The 22,577-nt window shown below is 36.7% G+C and overlaps 3 protein-coding genes across 3 annotated transcripts; all 3 read right to left on the bottom strand.

Moving 5' to 3' along the window:
- Window positions 1–7,211: 7,211 nt before the first annotated feature.
- Window positions 7,212–10,083, bottom strand: LOC147568195 (RNA-binding protein CP29B, chloroplastic-like). Its single transcript, XM_086654624.1, has 4 exons — window positions 9,529–10,083; window positions 9,218–9,319; window positions 8,062–8,337; window positions 7,212–7,451 (listed from the first exon to the last, which is right to left on the bottom strand). Exons 1-4 carry the CDS (start codon window positions 9,892–9,894, stop codon window positions 7,389–7,391), a joined length of 807 nt encoding a protein of 268 aa, XP_086510750.1. The 5' UTR covers window positions 9,895–10,083; the 3' UTR covers window positions 7,212–7,388.
- Window positions 10,084–11,111: 1,028 nt separating this feature from the next.
- LOC147568194 (exosome complex component RRP41-like) lies at window positions 11,112–15,485 on the bottom strand. The gene is made up of 8 exons (XM_086654625.1): window positions 15,156–15,485; window positions 14,667–15,009; window positions 13,629–13,707; window positions 12,922–13,024; window positions 12,720–12,840; window positions 12,267–12,355; window positions 11,933–12,082; window positions 11,112–11,441 (listed from the first exon to the last, which is right to left on the bottom strand). Exons 2-8 carry the CDS (start codon window positions 14,797–14,799, stop codon window positions 11,352–11,354), a joined length of 765 nt encoding a protein of 254 aa, XP_086510751.1. The 5' UTR covers window positions 14,800–15,009; window positions 15,156–15,485; the 3' UTR covers window positions 11,112–11,351.
- Window positions 15,486–16,485: 1,000 nt separating this feature from the next.
- Window positions 16,486–19,953, bottom strand: LOC147568193 (E3 ubiquitin-protein ligase WAV3-like). Its single transcript, XM_086654623.1, has 3 exons — window positions 19,716–19,953; window positions 19,103–19,526; window positions 16,486–18,707 (listed from the first exon to the last, which is right to left on the bottom strand). Exons 2-3 carry the CDS (start codon window positions 19,358–19,360, stop codon window positions 16,848–16,850), a joined length of 2,118 nt encoding a protein of 705 aa, XP_086510749.1. The 5' UTR covers window positions 19,361–19,526; window positions 19,716–19,953; the 3' UTR covers window positions 16,486–16,847.
- Between the last annotated feature and the right edge of the window lie 2,624 nt (window positions 19,954–22,577).

The raw sequence follows: 22,577 nt of genomic DNA, 5'->3' as shown, positions 1-22,577 counted from the left end.
TTATACAAGAGGTCAAGTCTGTCTTGTTTTTCATCTCCAAATATTATCAATAAAATCTATCTTGTGTGTGTTTCCTTTGTCCAGTTATTTAATTTAATTTATCGTTAGTTTAATTACTTGTTTCATTTCCGCCACGTCTACATCATGACAGGTTCAACTCTGTAACATATTCCATCCTATCTGACAAAAATATATGTATCTATCACAATTAAGGAGATGTGTGAGGATAGTTTCATATAAACAAGAAAAAACTCGTGACCAAGTAAAAATATTAACCTAGCTAAGACCTCTCTACTTCTTGGAACAAGAAAAAAACTTCTCTACCAATTGTCGATCAATTTTGTGTTAGACGCCCAGAGTCCAGAGGTCAAACTAAGTGATGGTGTTGCTTTTGCCCATTTCCTCCATAAAAATGTCCCCAACAACATCACGCATATGACACACAAGTGAGAAATGTTATGATCACGTAAAATTTGACTTAAAAATGTTACTCAATAGTTGTAATAAGGGAGAAGTGCATCAATTTTTTTAGTCGGAGCTTTCGTTAAAAAATCACAGAGACAAATAAAAAAATTTGACCAAAACCCGGGTTATACTTAAGAAGTGATTATTTAGTACGTGACACTGTTTATTAAATTACAGTAGCTTAGCTTTTATCAAATACTATAATACTACGAAATTTCTTAGACTTTAAGACAAAGTTTAAGACCTTCAAAAGTTAGTTTAGAATAATTAATCTCACATCTTTATGTCACTCATTTCTACAACTTTTTAAAACTGGATCTAAATTAATCAAAACCCTAGTTAATAACTTAATATATGATTAATTTTTATACGTAAAAAATGTACCCCCTATTAATATTGACATATACTAAATTCTTTAAATTATAAAAAAAAAAAAAGTTCTTCAATATAAAGTATAGAAAAGATTAGCACATGAAACCCATATACTCCATAAAATATTTTCAATTAAAAAACTTGGTGACAATTAAATAGGTGTTTAAGTGACAAGTGGGGAAGATGATCATCAAGGTTCAAGGAGATGAACTCATGCCAATCTTAGCTATGATTCTTTCTAGGGCACTTATCATGAATTGGACAAGATTGTTGTTGTGTGTTCAGAGGGGTTGATAGTTCAATAATTTGAGTTGCTGTGGGTTGAATGTGTTAGGCTATCATATTCATTCAAAGTAAGTGGTCATCTATTCAACTCTCATTTTCCTTCTTATCCTGATTTGCTCAACATTATGTCTGTTTAGGTTGCCATCAACTCATTACTCATGGTTTCGTGAAGGAAATTAAATCAAATGTGTAGGCAATAAGGACTTGCGTACATGTGATAGGCCTTACGGTCTTTTACTTCCATTCGTATATTAGGTCTCTTAAGACGGGTTTTGAGTTCAATTCCAACAAACCATGATATCAGACTATCAAAGCTCACGTGTATTAGGTCTGACGGTCAGATGAACTTCACCTCACGCACTAACGCCTAAAGAAAGCCAAAGGTGAAGGGCGTGAGAATAGTCCCACAAGTAGGGGTGGCAATTTGGTCCGAACCGGCGGGTTTTTTCCCGAACCCGCTCCTAATAGGACGGGTTTTACCGTCCCGTTAATTAAACGGTTCGGGTTTGGTATGAAGTTAAAAAAACTAATCGGGTTCGGGGCAGGTTTGGTATTAGATAGTAAACTCCGCCCCGAACCGATTAGTATGTTATATTAAATATATGTTTTATTTAAGGTTATGTTTCCAAGACTTTAATCTTATATTATCAATTTAATTATTTTATGTTTTATATTATTTAAGTAGTTGCAGTGTTTATGATTGATAAACTCAAAGTCTTATAAATTTTTGTTAACAATTGTTATGTTACTTCAAACTAAAATAACTTTTTGTGAAACAAAATACTTTGCACCCGACCCGACTCGTTTTATATTAAACGGGACGGGGTGGTAATGGTTTAGCACATTTTTATTGGGACGGTTATGGTAATTGAATGTCCACCCCGATTAATTATTGGGACGGTTATGGTAAAACCCGTTTACTAACGGGACGGAGTTGGGAAGGGGATGAACCGTCCTAAACCCGCCCCGTTGACATCCCTACCCACAAGACAACTCTGGATGACCACAAATATAATATCTAAAACTTCTTTGACTAGTGACAAAATGTGGCACTAGCGTATTGCTTAAGCCGTGTCCGTTTAATATAAAAATGTGTCCTCAGCCGTGTCCGGCCCAGGTTAGTTATACCCTGGTTCAGTTCGGGGAGAACTAGGACCGTCCGTAAATTAGTTGTACCCTGGTTCGGGGAGAACTAGTTATACCCTGGTTCAATTCGGGTATAACTAACCTGAACCAGGGTTTAGTTATACCCTGGTTCAGTACTAGGAGTTGACCCGGGGAGAATTAGGACCGTCCGTAAATTAATTACTAATTTTAAAAAAAATATATACTCCATAATTATTATTTTTTATTTTTATTTTTTATTTTTTGGAAGTCGATCACGATCTACGTTAGTCATTACATTTGGCATTGATACATCATAGATGTGATAAGCTCGGTAACTGCCCACTCAAACTCAAACAAGACCGGGCCTATAGCCCAACTAGACAATAGCCTAAAGCCCAACTACATTATTTATAACCTAATAATCCAAATTTAAATAACTAAAGATTCCACCTTCTCTGAGATTCGAACTAGGGACCTCCAGGACTTTCTGGAGTTTATGTCAACACCTTGGAACCACTTGGGCCACCAACCGTTGACATACTCCATAAATTAAGAATTTACAAGTTTTCATCATTGAATGATCAATTATTTTCTGAATAAACATGGTAAAATCTTTCTTTCTTATCCAATCAATAATTTGATGAAGAAGACAAATACTAAATAAATAGGTAATTAAGGAAAAAAAAAAAAAATCAAAACCACAATATCCTATTGTTGATTTAAGGGGAGGGCGATCTTCTGAATTGAGACAAACGATGCTGATAGTAAGCATGGTAAGGATGAGAAGATTGATTCAAGAAATTGAACTTGGGATTTCCAGCATTATTAACTGCAATCCTATTCTCAAATTCAGACCCATATCTTGAAACGAATTTAGCCGTTATATCCACAATTCTTGGAATATCTAATAATGATGATGATGCCGGAGGAGGAGGAGGAGGAACCGAGTTAACACTATTGTGGTTTGACGGTGAAGGTGGTGGCGGTGGTGGTGGTAGGGCTTCAGCTTCTGACTCATCGTCTGAATGCTGCTGATTTATTTGGGTTCGGTATTCATACAAAAGATGCTGATAATATGGATAGTAAGGATGAGAAGATTGATTCATGAAACTGAAGTTTGGATTTCCAGCATTGTTTTCAATAATCCTATTCTCAAATCTATACCCGTATGGCCGTATCTTGCAACAAATTCAGCTGTAGTATCAATAATTCTTTCAATATCATCAGGAAGAGGAGCCGACTCATCAACAATATTGTCGTTTGATGCCGAAAATAATTCCACCATTGTTGTCTCGAGCACAAACAAAAACACAATTAGGGTTTCTGAGAGGTCAAATATATAAATCAAGGGATAAATTCACGAGTTCTGTACAAATCCTACTTAAACACTAGAAAGACAATAAATAGTACTTATTACTTCAGTGAAGGCGGTATTTGCTCTTTCTTGTACAGGACAAGTCTAGTTTTCCAAGGGAACAGGCTAGTTAGTTATATAGAGGAGAGAGGGTATATATTAAGTCGGTTGGGCCTTTGATCGAACCAAACTGAACAGGCATAACTAAGTTGGTTGGGCCTTTGATTAGCTTGGGTTTGGCCCACAATTTTAGCCAAATCCCTGTTTGTTGAGTGGGAGATTTTATAGGTAACACGTAAAGTTTTTCTTTAATAGTATTGGGCCTAAAGCCCGACGAATTAAATGGCCTATAGCCTGATGAATTAATTGGCCTAAAGCCTACATAAACTACTTTATTTGTACTCAAGTTCAATATTCCTGGATTTGCACTTCCATAGGATCAAACCTGAGACCTCTGCATTGCAGAGTATATGCACTGACCAATTGGGTTACCCGTGGCTGGCTGGTAACCCCTAAAGTTGTTAAAGACGATGCAATTTGTAATCTTGACTTGGTCAATTCCTTATGATCAAGTTTGTTAAAGGCAATGCCATTTGGTATAAAATAAAGTTTGAGGATTATTTTCACCACTTTTTTTTCCTCCCTGTAAGTCACCACCTCATCATCTTCTCTAGCAAAAAATCGTCGTAAGGCGATATTAACTATAAAAGAAAAAGAGTGTTTTTCTCTTCCTTGTTCTCTCCTCTTGTCAAATGAACAAGGAATAAGAAGATAAAGAAGAAGAAGGTAGAGGAAAAAAAGGAAGGAGAGAGTAAAGACAGGAAAAAAAATAAAAAGGAAGAAGAGAGAGAAAAGAAGAAAAATAAAACTTAGTTGAAAGTTGCCCGCCGGATATTGTCGGCCTACGACCTTTGTCAGAGAAGAGTGTGAAATTCAATAACAATAATCATAGAGAAGAAGGAAGAGGAGAAACATTTAGGAGGCTATGAATTTCATTCTTATTAAACTAGGGTTACAACTTAACAAATATATACTAATGATAAAAGACTAAAAGGTCCTTAAAGGGAAAATTACCAAACAACCCCTAACTATTACATATATTATTCTAACACCCTCCCTCAAACTCACGATGCGATTTTGAAAAGTATCGAGAGTTTGCTAACTAAGCAACGAAAGCGTGGAACCGAGTGTGACTTGGTGAACAAGTCACTGCTAAACCAAATACTGCAAATTACTACAAAACCGCTAAACGAAAATCCAATACTCGCAACCAAAATCGAAAATCCAATATTGCCCACCAAAATCCAATATCCGATACTGCCAACCAAAATCCAATACTGCAAAAGGAGAAGAGGATGAAGAAGATGCAAATGCAATATTGCCCAAAAGGAGGAAGAAGATGCAAACACAATATTGCCCAAAGGAGGAAGAAGATTCCAATGCAATATTGCCCAAAGGAGGAAGAAGATGCAAATGCAATATTGCCCAAAGGAGGAGGAAGATTCAAATGCAATATTGCCAACATTCAAATGCAATACTGCCCACAATCCAAATGCAATACTGCCAACATTCAAATGCAGTACTGCTCAAAATTCAAATGCCATACTACCCAGAATCCAAATGCAATACTGCCAATATTCAAATGCAAATCAAAACCGCCAACCAATTCACTACCAACAAGTTTAATGACAAATCCAAAAACCACTTTCAAAATGTTCACTAACACCACCACCTCCAAGTTCCAAAACCACCTTATCAAAAAAAAACCACTCAAATCAAATCTCAGCCAAACTACCATTAATACCTCCTACACCATTCAATACTACCATTCAATACCTCTTAAACCATTCAATACTATCATTCCATGTAATTCAAAACTATCAATCAAACAAAACTGCCCTTAATAATCTTCACAAAACCGCCCTTTTCAACTTACCCACCAAATTGATTGAAACCACCATCTCTTAAATCTCTAAAACCACCCTTCAAATGTCGACCACCAATAATTAAAACCCCCAACAGGAATTCCCATACCAAAACTGCCAATAAATCTTCCAAAAGAACCACCAGCTGCCCATCAAATCTTACCACATTACAAAACTACTTTTCAAATCTTAATGGTTTTGTCTTCACAAAACTGCCTGTTGAGTAGTTCCAATACCACCCTTCACCTAAGCAGCCCACCTCCTTAATTCTCAACCAAAATCAGCCTTCTTTCTTTGCCATAAACAAAATCCACCAAACCAAAATCATCACCATTTAAACCCACCAAATCAAAACCACCTACTGCCACTAATACCAAAACTAAAGCTACCTTTTAAATCCAAACTACCTCTTTTTATGATTCCCCTAAAACCACCTCCTTTAGAAAACCGTTCCAACCCAAAATAATACTACTGTCCAAACTGCCAACAAAACAAGAAACCACAAAACTGACACATATCACCTTTGCCGAGAAACACTTCACAAAATTACCTATTTAAATTTTTCCCACAAAATCCATGAAGAACTCCACCAAAGCCACCCAACAAAAAAACTCCAATCAAACCCGCCAATCAAATCCTCTCCCAAAACCTAAATTAAATCTTCAAAACTACCTATCCTACTAATAATATCCCCAATATCAAAACAAAAACCTAAAACCACCTTCATCTTCTCCCTTTCTCAAACCATATAAAAATTTCAAGAACCATGCTCTGATGCCATGTGAAATTCAATAACAATAATCATAGAGAAGAAGGAAGAGGAGAAACATTTAGGAGGCTATGAATCTCATTCTTATTAAACTAGGGTTACAACTTAACAAATATATACTAATGATAAAAAACTAAAAGGTCCTTAAAGGGCAAATTACCAAACAACCCCTAACTATTATATGTATTATTCTAACAGGTAGAAGGTTGGTTAAGTGTGTCGTTAGGTCAAACATGGCTAAAGGCATTGTCCTCTATCGACCACATTTCCTTTAAACATTTATAGATTTTCCTTAGCTAGCTTGACTATAACAAGAAAAGACATGGCCTATAAAATCCCCCTCATTGATGTACCCAAAATAGCCAGCAATCCAACCCTAAGAGCATCTCCAATGCAAACCTCAAGCTTAGAAACTCAGAGTGCCACGTAAGATTTTTGGAGTTTTTTTTTTTTTTTTAAAATTATCTTCAACGCAAAATTCAAAAAAGATTTCAAAGATGGCGTGTCGAGGGTTGACTAGAGATATTTCTATAGTGTGCTCTTGAGATATCTCAAATTGTCAAACTCATGAATATTTTAAATTTTGAACCAATAGAAATCGAGTCTTCATGTATTCCCAAAATAACTAATTGTTTGCTTACAAAAATAACCATGCAACATAAGTAAAAAAAACACAAGTTTAGAGTTTTGCATCGAAGACACACAAGAATTGAGAATCTCTATTGTTGCCACCTAGGAATGAGAATCTCAATTGGAACTTGACAAATAATCCTAATTGAGATATATTTTTATTTTTTTTAGTTTTGCATTCTAAGTCACCCCTAGTTTTACCTACAAAACATCCAATTGCTTCAAACTCTTATTAGAACAATAAGAGTTTGGGTCTAATATTTTTCTCTGTAAAAGATGAAATGCCCATACTTAGAAGCACTTATAGCAGCAGCAACCCTTCATATTGGTTCCATTAGTTCAAATACAAAGCAAGGAATCCATGAAGAAACCCCATAGTAGTAAGTCAGAACTAAATCTCTCATGTAAACTCTCACAAATACATATCTATATATTACTCTCTCCCTCTAGCAAACCCGAAGAATTTGAATACATGTAGTTATCAAAATTGTCGCCTTGGCCTTGATTCAGCCACAGATACTCGAATTTCTCTGCCATCCAATTCCTGCATTTGCACAAAATAATAATCTTATACACTAGGACATGAAAAGAAGTTGATCTCGAAAGATGCAATAAGAAAACATCGACATGCAACAAGTAGCAAAAAGAACGCATTGGCAGACTCCGCAATCACTATCACTAGCTCATCCCAGTCCCAGACCCCTGAGGTGATGACTCTATCCTAGACATACTCGATGTTCGACTTTTTTAAAGTCTTTGTGAAGAAATCTAAAGCCGGGGCAAGACAAACGAGTAGCAATGAATAAACACATACACCTCCTTCAATTTATATGTTAATTAGATACTTACGACGTTCGACAAAGAAAATCAAGAGAAATTCTTCTCCCCCAGAGTCTTACTCAAAACTGACGTAGCATTTCCGCAGCACAAATGCGTTCATCAACTGCTTTTGAAAACCTCAATGATTTAAGTCTAAAGGTATAGACTTGTCATCAATGCGTCGAGTAAGACTCAGTGACACCTTAAGTGATTGTAAAACTTGCAATAAACAAACCTCTTGCTTTTTTATGTCGATGAAGCATTTATGACCAAAAGAAACCCCAAAATATTGCTACTTTCACGAGAAATGATAGTGAATGTTTTTCAATACTTACAACGCCGTTTAAGGATGAGATTGCATTTTCGACTTCCTCAGTAGAGCTATAAGTAACGAATCCAAAACCCCTTGACCTGCCAGTCTCTCTGTCATAAACCACTCTAGCCTCCACAACTTTTCCTTGCTCATTAAATAGACTCTCAAGTGCTTCATCATCAACGCCCCATGAAAGGTTACCAATGTATAAACGTTTGTTGTCGTCATTGCGGGAAGGAAAATCTTCCTTTGGAGGAGGAGGCCCGTAATTCACTCTAATTTGTCTACCACCCAATTCCTGCCATAAGATAACCTTTTCATTTAGACTTCAGAGATAAAATAGATTCATGGTGTGTTTGGTTGCAGGATTCCTATGTAGGATTCCTATCAAAAGTGGAATTTGGTAGGAATCATGAATCCTTGGTCTGTTTGGCTACCAAGAATCCTAGGACTCTTGAATCCAAAGGATTCCTAATTCCAAAATTTGTATTGGACCAAAATCCCACCCTGCCCCCTAGGATTTGCTAGGATTTTGGATTAATGAGCCTAAATTTCAAACTTAAAATCAACAAAAAAATATTTCCTTCTACAAAATCATTATTTTTTTTTCAAAATCATTGTTTTTTTTAAAAATCATATTTTTTCTAAAGACGTTTAAAAATACTCAAATAATAATAAATCATAGGATTCTTGGTTGCCAAATAAGCCAAAAAATATTACTTGGATTCATGAATCCGTGGAATCATGAATCCCAAGGACTCGTGAATCCGCGGATTCATGATTCCGCCATCCAAACACACCATCAACCTAAAGGTAGTGTTTGTTTGTTTTTATTCAAATCTGGAAATCTGACTCGTGATCTTAATTCACTTGAGTCAGATTTCTCAACGTATATTTCTAGTCTGCATCCATGAGTTGCACCTCTGGTCCATTTGAGTCAGACTCAGACATAAAACGTATCTGAATTACGAGCCTGTTATCTTAAATAACCTAAAATGTCTATCATCTCTTATACCAAAGGTCCAAAACAAGTCAAACTCCGACCATTCAAATTCACACGAGTCAGACGAGTCAAATTCAGACAATACGAAGAAAAATATAAAACAACCACCATAATTCTTCAGACTATAAACTAATAAAACACTTTTTAACAGAGAAAAGGGCATAAATGAACTTACATAGCCATTAAACTGCTTAGCTGCAGCTTCAACTTCCTCAATTGATGACATTGTTACAAACCCAAATCCTCTGCTTCTTCCAGTAAACTTATCATATATAACCTGTTAATGAACACCCATTTCACTCTGTCAATTATCTTACCAAATTTCTATGAAAATTAGTAGTAAATATGAAATTCTTGGAAGATAAAAGAACACCCACAAACCCAATTCTTCTAAATCTCTCAAAAATCCCAAACTTTTTCATAATCTACTAGAAACAGTAAACCTTTTAATGAAAAAATGAAAAGGGGTTTTTGGGAGAAAATTACCTCAACCATCCGAACATCTCCAGCTTGTCCAAATAAATCAGCAAGCTCAGCACTGGCAACGTCGAAAGGGAGATTACCCACGAAGAGTTTCAAATCCTGTGAGAAATTTGTCTCTTGAGTATCAACATTTGGAACCTCTTCTGATTCATCTTGTTCCAGTTCAGAAGAAACTGCAACTTTTCTAATGAAACGAGAGGGTGAAATTTCGTATCTTCTCTGAAAAGAGAGAAAAGTAGAGGTAATGGAAATGGGTCTTTTAATGGTGGGTTTTAGAGAGAGAGAGTGTATAGACGAGAGAGAGGAGGTGGAGAAGTCTATGGATTTAGGACAGAGAGAAGATGGGAGGACGAGAGAAGAGGAAGCCATTGCTGTTCTTTCTTCTTTCTAAGATAATCTCCCGATAAGGTTCAAAATTTTGCTGTTTGGATCTTTATCTCTCTTTCATTTATTTATAGAAGTGAACTCTCATTGCCCAACTTGGACAATAATATCATTCTTACACTCTGTTTACATCTATTTATAATTTTATTTTCTATTTATTCTCACATTTTGTTTACATCTATTTATAAGCTTATGGTATTTGTAACAACAATAAAAAAAAATAAAGCTTATGGTACAATCTAACAATCCCGTGTTTCACAAATTGGTCATGGCCGTAGGAGTCGATCGTAATTAGATGGGTTGGTGGTGTCATCTGAATAGTTATAATCATCCCACACTTATCAAAGTCGTAGTAATCGATAAACGAATTATGACAGCTCATTCTCAGTTGATGGGTTGGTGGTGTCATCTGAATAGTTATAATCATCCTACTCTTATCAAAGTTGTAGTAATCGATAAACGAATTATGACAGCTCATTCTCAGTTTACAGGCTAAAATGGAACACTATCAACTTTTTGGAAGTGAAAATCATCCTTCCAGCCCAACAATCATAAACCAAAACGAATAAATATATATCATAAGCTTTGCTAGCTGCTTTAATTTCAAGATTCGACTTGATGTACGTTTGCGTTTGTTTTTCCTCTCACGGTCTAAATTGGAATCTTTGACTCAATTGAATCGGACAAAATCAGTATTTCGCCTTAATCATTTGACTTAATTGAATCAGACAAAATTAGTATTTCGCCTTAATCATTTGACTCAATTGAATCGGACAAAATTAGTCTTTCAAACATCAAGATTCAGACAGAAACAAACATTTTGAATTTCACAAGAGTCAATCTAGACTTCGAGTCAGATTTCAAATCTGACTTGGAAGAGAAAAAAAAAAAACCTTAGATCCATAGTTTAATAGATCCAGGAATGAAGAAAATCCCTAAGAGATAATGCCACAAGGGAGAGCAAGTAGACATCCACTTATAACCCCTGATCCATATTGCTCCACATGACAGTGTAACTAAGGTGTAAAATTGGACAGAAGTCTTTACTTTCCCATATGGCCATATACAAACAAATAGATATAGAGCCCCACAATAATTAAATACCCTTTGCATTTTTTCTACTAAAAATCACATTTTAAGATTAGGAAAAGGATATTATAAGTTATCAAAAATGGGACCTGAAAATTTTGATTCTGGTTCTAGTATCAAACTCAATCCAGAACGAAATTCAAGCCCCACAAAACAATTGGGTAATACATATTGAGCAAAACTGGACCAAATCTTATCGGTTCCGCAAAACGATAGGTTATACACTAATCAAAGTGCAACTTGAGAAGAAAAACATCTTGAACAGTCTGTACAATCCAAATACTTACCAAGATGATTACGTGCATCTTGTAAAAGTAAAGCAGTCGAAAACAGCAAGTAACAACCTAGGGTTTTCATTCTTGTAATGCAGAAGCGGAGTCTTTTAAGCATGATCTCATTATCTCCCCAAGCTTCGAACAAGCGTCAAGGCAAAGCTCCATTGCCTGCTCATGAACAACATGCACACAATAGGTAAGCAGAAAAGGAAATTTTGTACGGCTAAGTTGAATTTTAAAGCCAAAAAGAGCTGAGTGTCAAGTGTAGAAGAACAGATATTCGTTCAAACTTAAATGCGACTATGGAGAATGGACTCATTTTTAAGCTACCCTAAGTATTAGAAATTAGGCGAAAATTATAGCCTAGCCCGAGTTGGTCCACCAATCATCAGACTCTCAGAGAGGTCTGAATCTGAATAGCTTCAAATACTCTTGGTTTATTAGTTTAGCCCGGTCAATCCGTCCATCATGATCATTTTCATGTGTTTGCGGACAATTTTCACAATCATTTGGACACTGAAATTAGTCTTTATTGTAATATAAATCCGTTAGTACTTTCATCTATATGATGGAAATCATAGATTTACGTAGAAATATGAAGTTTCGTGAAATTTTACAAATAAGAACACAAATGGGCAGATCTATCTGAAGTACCATACCTCGTGAATCTTTGGTGTAGACCATTCACCAGTATGTGTTAGCTGAGTTATCTCATTACGGGATGACATTGATGATATCATGAGACCTCCATCTTGGCAACTTTCTTCCTCTGTTATAGGATCTATAACAAGATTCGACCCAAGGGAAGACTACAACCAAAATGAAGAAAGAAAAAAATTGATCAAATCGACGACAGTGTCAATATCAAAGCCAATGCAAAAAAATTAATATCAAAGAGATTTCGGAGCATAAATTCGATAACGGAAATGTGAGTCTATATATATATATGTGTTTATGTGTATATATATGTTATTATGTTGTAGAAATACATACCACAGAAACTGAAGTAACAAGGTCAAACATCATAATCCCTGCATCTGCTAAGGCAAGACTTGCACAAGATATCACGACAGGAAGATCACCTACAAGATTTAGAATAAAGCAAACTCAAAAACATTGATTAACTTCTCAACAGGAAAGTAGGCGAGACACCGGGAACAAGAATCATACTTCCTCTAGTACTATGGTACTGTCACCTATCATTTATAATAACCGCTAAGGAGTTTCTTTACTGGTGAAAGAGAATTTTTCTGAAATTAAAGGTATGCTGAAAACTACTAATGACCCCATCAACTGTTAAGCAACACCCACCGGAACTAAACGGGATGTTGTAAAAGACGGCAACTTTAAAAAGTACTTTTGTCTTTAGATGACTTGGTTCACTATTACTATTATAACTATCATTAGTTATCACTTTTAGTGTAAAAATATCAAGTATAAACTTACTGCCACCAGATTCCAGCACCAACGCAAAAACGTCAACAGTTGTCTTTGGGAAACTCTCCATTATAATAGCACCCTCCAAAGCTTTATGAAGCATTGAGGTGAACTCTTTGTGTTCTAAACCCTGGTAGATGGAAGCTTTATATTATAGAAGACATACATAAGAAAATGGAAGATTGAGATTATAAATAATGTCATCATATACCTGTCCACGAGTTGGAGTTGAAAACGTCGTGTAACTAACATTACAATTCAAACGACCTATATCACTATACATCATAGCTTTCTTACTTTCTTTCGGACCATATCTGAAAGAGAAACAATCATGACGGAATTCCATTTTACAAATAAAAGAACTAAAAGGAAGTGGGTGGTAGTTGCCTAGTTGGTAGCCACTATAAGAAATGTTTGGGTCCGATCTACTCATACCCGAAATAGGATCTCTCGTAAAAGAAGTCTCATTCCACGCTGTTTATGTGATGATTTATATCGTCAGGGTAATGATTCATGGACCTGCTAGTTATTCTAATGAGGCACAAACAAGCTATTTTATTTTATTCCCTTCAAGAGGACATGGTCGTACGAACTGTCAGTTGACACTATCACTATCTGCAGAAACATACCAGGTGTGAACCGAGATTTCCACAACACTTGTTTGGTTCGGCCACTAAAGCCCATTTTTGCCACCCTAATAACAGCAGTCTCCTTCACCTCATTATCTTGGTAGAAGCAGGTAACCGGTTAAGAATTTATTTATTTTCGATACGGTTGTATTTGATTATTTATCAGAACTAGGTTTAACTACCATAAAAATCCATTAAGAAAGAGGAGCAAAAGTTACAGGAACTGTTAAAAACTACTGTAAGGAAGTTGAGGAGAAAAAATGGTTCTTGAAGTATAAGATATACTCACACTGACACAATAACTTTGGTATTTCCAAACTCTACATATGCAGATCCTGATGCCGAATTTACAGCACCTGTTCTCAGAACTGCAAGAAGATGAATAACGCATATAAATGGGAGAACAGATAAAACCAGGAAACTGATCTTTATGACTTCATCTGAGTGAATTTAAGCAGACAAGAAATCAGAAGACCAAAGAGTAGATCGAACTGAATGATGAGCCATTCCTGTTAATATGAGTTATAAAAGACTTATGAACCGCATTTGAAGGTAAAGGTTACAAGAATTGTCCATTATCAATTATTTGATGATTTTCCTACGAGATTACTTTAAATCTATTGCACTTATTGCTTGTCAAGCGAGGTATGAGGTACCCTTAACTCACACTATGTTCTCTAATTACATTCTTCACGTAGGGATTAGAGTATCGGTTATCCCTCTCGGTGATATATCATACTAGGCTTCCATCAACAACCTGTAGATAATTAGTGTTCTTGCCTTATATCAAGATATTTCTAATTTATACCATTTCCTTGGACTAGACTGGATCCTTCACTAACCCATTGAGTTCATTATGTATTTCTTTTCTTTTTTTGATTTTTTTTCTAGTGTTCCGAAGAGTACAAAGAGTTAAACCCATGGATGATGGATGATTTTACCCTAACCCATGTTCAAGAGATAACAAGCTTACCATAAGTTAACCACAAATGAGAAGTACAACAACAATCATGAATAGATGGATTGAATAAGCTAAGTTTGAAAACATGTACATTGTGTAATAGAGAAGAATGAAATATGGAAGTTGGAAGAAATGGTTGCTAGTATCTGCTTCAATAAAATAGAGAGAGATATAGTGTGTGTGTGTGTGTGTGTCTGTGTGTGGTCAAGTGGTGATTCAGTGAAAGCTACCCAGACAACCAACCAATCATATAGGAATAGACATTATTATCAGATTAATGTTCCAATTTCGTATTAACAACCAGAACTAATAAAATCATTCATTCGAACAACCCAAATTATAGAAATTACTAGAAAGAGAGATTACAAGCTGGGCGACATTGATGAAAACCACGACCATCAGGACGAACCCAGTCGACATCTTTGAAAATGGATTGTTGTCTTTTCTGAGTTGGAGATGGGGAATACGTTGTTGGAACATTCACGGACTTCCCCGCCATCTCTCTTTTTATTTCTCTCTCTCTCTAATCTCTAATCCCTCGTTGGATGGAATAAGAGTGTGTGTATGTCTTTAGCTAACATGCGTTGGTCTCAGACTGAAGAGTTTTGGTTGCCATTCCCGGCAACAGTAAAGAAGAAGAAGGCCATCTAACTAGGTGTTTCTAGGGCGGGGAAAACGGTCAGAGAATCCAAAACCCGCCCCTAAGGCCCTAACTGCCCGATCCGAGGCGACCCGGAGACCGGAGGAGATCCGGCGCTGGTTTACCCGGCCCGAAATTTCGGGCGGGCGTGGGCGGACATCCGGTAGGGGGTCTTACCCGAGGTCCGGCCCATACAGATCGCCCGAAATTCAAGCCCGATCCGCCCGACCGAAATTCAAGCACGACTGCCCGAAACTCTTACCCGCCCGCGACTTAAACCCGTTACCCACTACCAATCGCCACAACCAATACCCGCGTCCGATACCCGCGACCGCTACCCGAGACACATTTCTTTAATCCCTTTATGATCCAACGGTTGATAATCATCAACCGTTGGATCAAAATATCTAACTTATATATACCCTCTCAAAAGACCACTCTCCTTAAACCTAAACTAAAACCACCTCACTCACACTGACAATCACTCACCGCCGACGACCACCACTCCCGAACAACCGATCCACCATATACCACCACCACTACACCTGTAACACCACCACTCCATACCCACCAAATATAATAGATGAAATTTAATTTAATTTTTGATATTTTTAATTATGTTTTTTTATGTATATTATTTTTAATTTAATTTAATATAAACGGAACCCGAAACCCGACCCGCCCGAGCCCGTTAGAGCCCGAACGGGCACTCGAGCATATTCGGGCCGCGGGCTCCCACATGCTCATATTTACCAGCCCGAACCCGCCCGATATCCCGCTCGGGTGGCTTGCTATCCCGCCCGTGCCCGAAAATCGTGAGCCCGAACCCGCCCGATTCCCACCCCTAGGTGTTTCCCTCTAAAAGACGAAAATACCCCTTATATGGATATCGGACCCCGATCCAATATCTCAAATAGCGGCCCAGTATAAGAACGATAATTGGATAGGTCTGTATCTTCTCCCATGCGATCTAAACCGAAAACAGAAAAATTACTGAAACCCCCACTTTTTCTTATGAAAAGGTGGGGGGTTTCTAGAAAATGTGTTTTGAAAAGGTGAGGGTTTTAGTAATATATATTACGAAAAGGTGGAGGTTTTAGTAATTATTAATTAAAGGTGAGGGTTTCAGTAATGTGTATTATGAAAAAGTGGGGATTTAAGTAATTCTCCCAACCGAAAACAAAAAAATTGTTTGTTCAGTCATTACTCCATTTTGACTAGCCCTTCCTTCCATCTTCCATCCTTTTACCAAAAGGATATTGGGAAATACGGTTTGGCCCAACCAAATGTAAAAGGATGGTAAGAACAAAACGAAATTGTTGACACCATGCTGACATCATATTCAAATTTGGTCTCGAAACAGTTTCCTTTAACTTGGATGTCCTCATCTTTAACGCAGACTACTGGAAACTCGTATTTGTTGTGTTCTTTCCATTTCGACCACCGAGCAAGTTACGGTCTAAGTTTTAAGAAACTGTATTTTTTTGCTCAAAACAAAACCCAAGTTATCTTGAAACAGTAAAATTCGAATCACCACAACAAATGGAGAGAGAAAGAGGGAGTTCTTATAAGAATCAAGAGTAGATACATTTATATATCAAGTCAATAATGAAATTCAAAGTAGAACCACCCCCACCGCCCACAATAACAATCTTAATCTCCTAATACCAAAAGACACAAAATCAAAGGGCTTTCTTCTTATCTACATCATCATCCCAAAACATCAACCCTTTTCACACTCCCCTGAACTCTCATTTTCTCCTTCTCTCCTAATCAATTTTTTCCCAATTACCCATTTTCATTTTTATTCATATATAAGACAGGAAATTTTAATCTGCCATTTACTAACTAAACTACCCATCCAAAAACAAAAGAGGCTTTAAATGTAAAACTGATGAATTTGTTACCTACCTTGGCTGCATTTTATCAGTAAAATATCTAGGTGGAAGAGTTGGAGGAGATGATGGCGGAACCTCAGCCGACATAGTCAGATTCTGAGATCTACTGAGCATATTCACCATTGATGGAGTCTGGTAAGAATGAAAAGTAGTTGTAAACTCAGTTGAATCTCCTCGGGCAGTGGCTCGTTGCCATGAATGTGAGCTCATTCCTGAAAGCACATAAGCCCGCCCCGATTCCTCATACTTCTGTCTACTTGCCATTCTCTCTTGCATCTCTCTAAGCTCTGCCACTAATCCAACAGATAATTGATCGCCGGCACATAAAGATGGTGTTTCCAATAATACCCTCCGAGAGTTTTCGAGTATGGAAACTGCATTTGATAGAGAACCTCGTTCAGCAGCAGCTCGCGAATCTGCCATTGCCTCGGCAGCTTGGACACGATTCTTCTGCCTATCCACTTCAATAGACACAATAGATTCTTTGACAATTTCGGGCCTCTGAATCTTTACTTCTTTGGCTTCTGTTATCATGGTTTCTTTCGAAAAAGGATCTGTATACTCACATCTAACAGTTATTAACATTGTTTCTTTGCTCCTATCTCCCATTGGAACATTTAAGTACACAAGAAAATCCCTTTCTTCATCTGCATATAGATCACCAAAATCGACGAATCCAGTTTGAGCATTGTTCGTAAAACGAGTAGTATAACTTCCTGCTTTTAGTGGGCCAAGACTAATACCAGGGTGCATAGATTCAACTTTTACTTGCAGATTCTGCACAACCACACTGAGGAGTCCACCAATGCATTGAGCAAATGCATCTTGGATCACACCTTCAGCTTCGATGAAAGAGAATGTCCCCCCGGAAGCTTCTGAGATTGAATGCAACATGTCAGGGTCATGATCTGAACCAAACCCAAATGCATGAACAGGAAATTGAAGACGAGAATGAAGGTCGGGTCGAAGTTGGCTTCTTTCTGTAGAAGAGTCCTGCCCATCAGATAATAATATGATACTACAGACGGGATTCTTGTTGGTTCGATCCCCTATCACCTTGACACCCTTTTTGAGGCCTTCAGATATGTTGGTCCCGCCATTAGCATACAACGAGTTCACAGCCTGAAGTGCGTGCTCCTTTCCTCTCTCAGTCATCCGACGGAGAGGAAAAAGGCGGTGGGCACTCGATGAGAAGGTAACAACAGATAATCTATCAGATGGTCCAAGATTCTGTATCACAAAACCCATAGCTCTCTTTAACAACATCAGCTTAGTACCCATCATACTACCACTTATATCAAGAACAGTGACAAGATCAACTGGAGCACGTGAAGTTCGAGAAACGTCTGTATTAGCTTCACCAACAATATCGGCTTTGAGATTTACCAGGACAGAGAAAAATTGTTTGGTGGTTGACCTCTGAACGGCTGAGAATTCCGGGTACGTCTTGATATTTATGGACCTAGTAGAATGATTATCTGAAATACCACGGTTAAAAGAGTTATCTGCAAACTCAGGCCCGTCATCTAAGGGATCATCGTCGTTAAAGACAACCGGCTCAGAAGCCCGGCGTTGACTATGTCGATTGGAATTTGAGCGAAGAAGAGGACCTCGGGATAACATGAACGCCATTGAATCATCTTGGATTGAATTTACGGGCCTAATTCTTGGTCTTCCATGGGGGAGATCTGAAGGAGGGCCTTGGAAAGGTATATCTTTCCATTTTGCTCTGCAAACTGGGCATATTTGGTTGCCGTGCTTCACATTTGAAGCGATACAATGAAAATGGAAGGAATGTGAACATTCTGCAGTGAAGAGGGCATGTCCTTGCCCTAGTTTCATCGTGCCAAGGCATATAGAACAAGTCTTCTGCAAAATTAAAAGCAAAAGAAGCATGAAAATTCTGCAGTAAATAGCTTATATTACCTACCAATGATGAAAAACGAACTACTACCAGATTATATCGCACTTTTACTCCATTTAATCAAATGGGTAAGACTAGATACCGAAAACGTCAAATTTAGAAGAAAAATTTATGTTACTTAAGATATCTTAACTAGATCCATGAAACAAAACTGTCATACTAAATGATTCAACAAAAGAAGAAACAGATATACAATCACAGTAGAATTATTGCTAAGAACCACAATTTCAGTCTATTAAATGCTTAACTGAACAGAGATTGACAATTTGATAACCCTAAAACAAATAATCAGAACAAAATGAGAGAGAGAGAGAGAGAGAGAGAGAGAGAGAGAGCAAACCTTTGAGGATCTGCTAACAGATTTAGACAACTTATTAGGGCTAGAAGAAGAGGATTTTGAAACTTTAAAAGAAAGTAATCGAGAATCTGATTTTCTACTCGCCGTACTAACAACTTCAGAAGATGAAGAAGCAGCATCTGAAAATCTACCACCACCGCCACCACCACCGTTAGACGGTGTTCCTTCTAAAGTTTTAGGGACGGCAAAGCAAGAAGGAAACCCAAAAGCAGTTTTCACTTTCCACCACTTACTCCCCATTTTCGGATCTTCTCAAACCAGATCTCAACCTTCAATCCCCCAACAAACAAACCCTACCCTTTTCTCAAGTCGATCTTGAAAAATTCGTAAAAAAAACCTTGAAATTCTGATCCAGGAACAGAGATTTCGTCGTGGGTTTCTGATTATTTAACCAATAATACTCGATCTAAAAGAGAAAAACAGAAATGAATTGAGTTTCTTTTAATGGGGATGATCAAAAAGGGAAGGTATCTTTAAACAAAAGAAAGCACTTTTTTTTCAACGTTTTCTTGTAAAACCCTATCGATATCAAAGGAAACGACAACTTCGTAAATGTTAATGTAAAAAAAAAATTAATCCCCTTTAATTTTCTAACCTGCAAGAATTGAAGGCCGCCATTAAAGGTTTGATTTTGAGTTTTGACCTTCTTTTTTGATTAAAAAGTTCGATTTTTTTACTTCCTTTTCTGCGTTTTGGGTTGACTGAGTTTTAAATTAGGGATTTTTCTTGATCTACTTAATATTTTGTAATTTCCTAAACTACCCTTGGTATTCTTATGTACCATTTTGAGGAACGGATTAGTTCTAATTTGGCAAAATGGTCCTCCTAGTGACAACCACCGCATTCCGAAAGTTACTCATTTCCCAATATTTTGTTTGTCACTAAGTCACTTTGACAAATTTTTTTCATTTATTACTGTTTTAGTCACAATTACTTCTCTAGAAGAGAGAAATAAACTTTTTTATTAGTTTGTTGGTGGGCGGCAGTCGATCACCGATCATCTATGGAGGATCTCTTTATCGGCGAGGAGGAAAGATATATGGAAGAAATTAGTTTGGAATGGAAAAGTATGAGAGTAAAGAAACGTTATAGTTGACTACGAGAAAAAATATCCAAATTAAAACAATCATCTTCAAGAAGTCACACCAAAAATTAACTAATGAGAAAAACACCACTAACCTTTTTTTTCTTTGTCAATCCATTGGTTGCTTCAACAATTCAAATAGAATTTTCAACGAAAAAGAAAAAAGAACTCAAATAGAAATACTTGGTCAGTATTTTATAGAATGTTACACAGACATTTGCACATATTATTTGCTATTCAAGGGTTTGTGTTGTCATTTATAATCTTTTTAGGATATATACTTATTGAATTGTTCAACTTTTAGGTCTACCAGAAAAAACCTATACATACACTGATATTCTTTTCATTATTTGGGGGCTAAATAAGAGAGTCTATAGCTTAAACTCTTAGCATAAAAAATCAAATTTAGTTACTATTAGTATTTTTATGTTCATGTTTTGAAGAAACAAAAAAAAATTCTCAGAGTATAAAATTTTATTCGAAACATTTAATAAGAAATAGTGAATTTTGTCAAATTTTTCGGCGAATCAAATTTTTTTCTCCTTCGTCACGATCACCCATCTCTAACTACCACCACTGCCAACTCCGCTTCTCTCCTCTCTACAAGGGTGACGTTATTAAGGGGTCGTGCCCCCACAGATCGAAAGCTTATGTTCTCATGCTAATATATTTTTAATTCTTCATCCAATAACGAAACCAAAAAATATCGTTATCCGTTGCACCGCAAAACCACCTGATACTATAACTCCAAAGCACCGTTTCCTACGAAATTCTCACATTTTATTATGGACTACTTTTTGTTTTTTATTAGGGTGCCTCAATTTTATTTTAATTTCTTTCCATTGTGAAAATAGAAGTGAATATGTAATTATTTTTTGCATTATTTTCTCCGGGCGTTTGTTTGATCATAATTGATCAACACTTTTTCTATTTTAAATTAAACTTCCATCTCACCCTTCTTGATGTTTTTTTGCAAATGTTTTTTAAGAAGAATACGATTATAGTAATATTAATTTTTATTATTATTCTATTTTTTAGACTTACATTTTCGAAGATAGTTTTGAAATTTGATTTTTTAGTACTTGAATATCAAATTGAAAGTTATATAGCAAAATGCAGTTAAATGACAAATTTAGAGGAAAGAAAATGATGACTCTTTTTGTAAAAATGATTCCAGAGAGTACAATGTTTGTCATTCAATTAACTTGCTCTTAGCATTAACCTTAGGGGACCTTATTCGCTTATTGACAAAATGTACATTTCTACTCTAAAATTGTCAGAATTTGCTTGTCAGTCAGAATGATAAGTTGTAACTTATTCACATATATTAAGAAATTCATAGTTTTTTTTATTAAAGAAGAAATTCATAGTTAAAACTATTAGACATTGCAGTTACACCTTTTCAGATGATGAAAACTCATCGTGGTGATACGTTTATCAATTAGTCTACATAGTTATTAGAATACTATTTAATTTATTACTAAGTTAAATTGCCTCCAGAGGCAAAATTTTCTTGCCTCTGTCACTACCTCTCTAGCCTTTTGTTCTTCTTCCTCTTCTTCCCCGCCACTTTATCTCTTTTTCTCTCTTTTTTTGTCTTTATCTCTCTCCCTACTTATTCAGGTGAATGGAGGGCCTCCTTCGTCGAAACTTAGATCTGATTTGGGGGGTGGAGAGAGAGAAAGGAAGGAAGAGAGAAAATGATAGTGGTGGAAGGTGTCGAAGGAGGAGAGAGGAAAAATTTAAAAAATATTTAAAGTCACTGATAACAACTGTTTGCCGACGACCATTACCGGAGTAAAAAAGGAATGGTGGTGGAAGTTGGAAAAACAAAAAAAACCGAAAAAACAATACAAAAATGATTCTACTCAAAATTTTGTACACAACAAAATTTTCTTGTTTTCGTACAAGATAGCAGATATTTATTAATGGCCACTGTTTTGGGGAAAGCGGAAATGTTTCCGGAGAAGACGGTGCAAACCTAAAAAAACTCAAACCAAACACTCCTCCCTCTCAAGTCGCCGGAAAAAAGTTAGCCGGCCGGAATTTCTCTCTTTTCTCTTCTCCTCTATCAGCCTCTCTCTCTCTCATTCTCTCTTTCTCTCTCCTTCCCTTCTCCCTTCTTTTCTTCTCTTTCTCTCTTTTTTTTGTTGTTCCGGCGAAGGGAGATCCCCTTCGCCGAAACTTTCGCGAGAGGGAGATCCCCTTCGCCGAAACTTTCGCGAGAGGGAGAGAGGATAAGAGAAAAGGAAAGAGAGAGAAGAAGTGAGAGAGAAGAAGTGAGAGAGAAGAAAGAAGAAAGAAAAAAAGAAAGGAGAGAGAACTAGTTGAGGTCGCCGGAATGCGGTGGAAGTCGCCGGCATTAATGGTGGA

Source organism: Eschscholzia californica, unplaced genomic scaffold (assembly GCF_041429995.1).
Source record: "Eschscholzia californica isolate CP2 unplaced genomic scaffold, dmEscCali1.0.p SCAF_1, whole genome shotgun sequence".
NCBI lineage: Eukaryota > Viridiplantae > Streptophyta > Magnoliopsida > Ranunculales > Papaveraceae > Eschscholzia > Eschscholzia californica.
This window is presented reverse-complemented; position numbering and strand designations above follow the sequence as displayed.

Coding starts and splice junctions, on each gene's coding strand:
- LOC147568194 (XM_086654625.1), bottom strand. CDS start 14,799: ATGGCGGGGAAGTCCGTGAATGTTCCAACAACGTATTCCCCATCTCCA. Junction 12,356..12,719: donor GGTGCTGGAATCTGGTGGCA/GTAAGTTTATAC, acceptor TAAATCTTGTAG/GTGATCTTCCTGTCGTGATA. Junction 11,442..11,932: donor CTACACCAAAGATTCACGAG/GTATGGTACTTC, acceptor GTTCATGAGCAG/GCAATGGAGCTTTGCCTTGA.
- LOC147568193 (XM_086654623.1), bottom strand. CDS start 19,360: ATGGGGAGTAAGTGGTGGAAAGTGAAAACTGCTTTTGGGTTTCCTTCT. Junction 18,708..19,102: donor CTGTTAGCAGATCCTCAAAG/GTTTGCTCTCTC, acceptor TTAATTTTGCAG/AAGACTTGTTCTATATGCCT.
- LOC147568195 (XM_086654624.1), bottom strand. CDS start 9,894: ATGGCTTCCTCTTCTCTCGTCCTCCCATCTTCTCTCTGTCCTAAATCC. Junction 9,320..9,528: donor GAGATGTTCGGATGGTTGAG/GTAATTTTCTCC, acceptor GTTCATTAACAG/GTTATATATGATAAGTTTAC. Junction 7,452..8,061: donor TCTCATCCTTAAACGGCGTT/GTAAGTATTGAA, acceptor GTGCAAATGCAG/GAATTGGATGGCAGAGAAAT.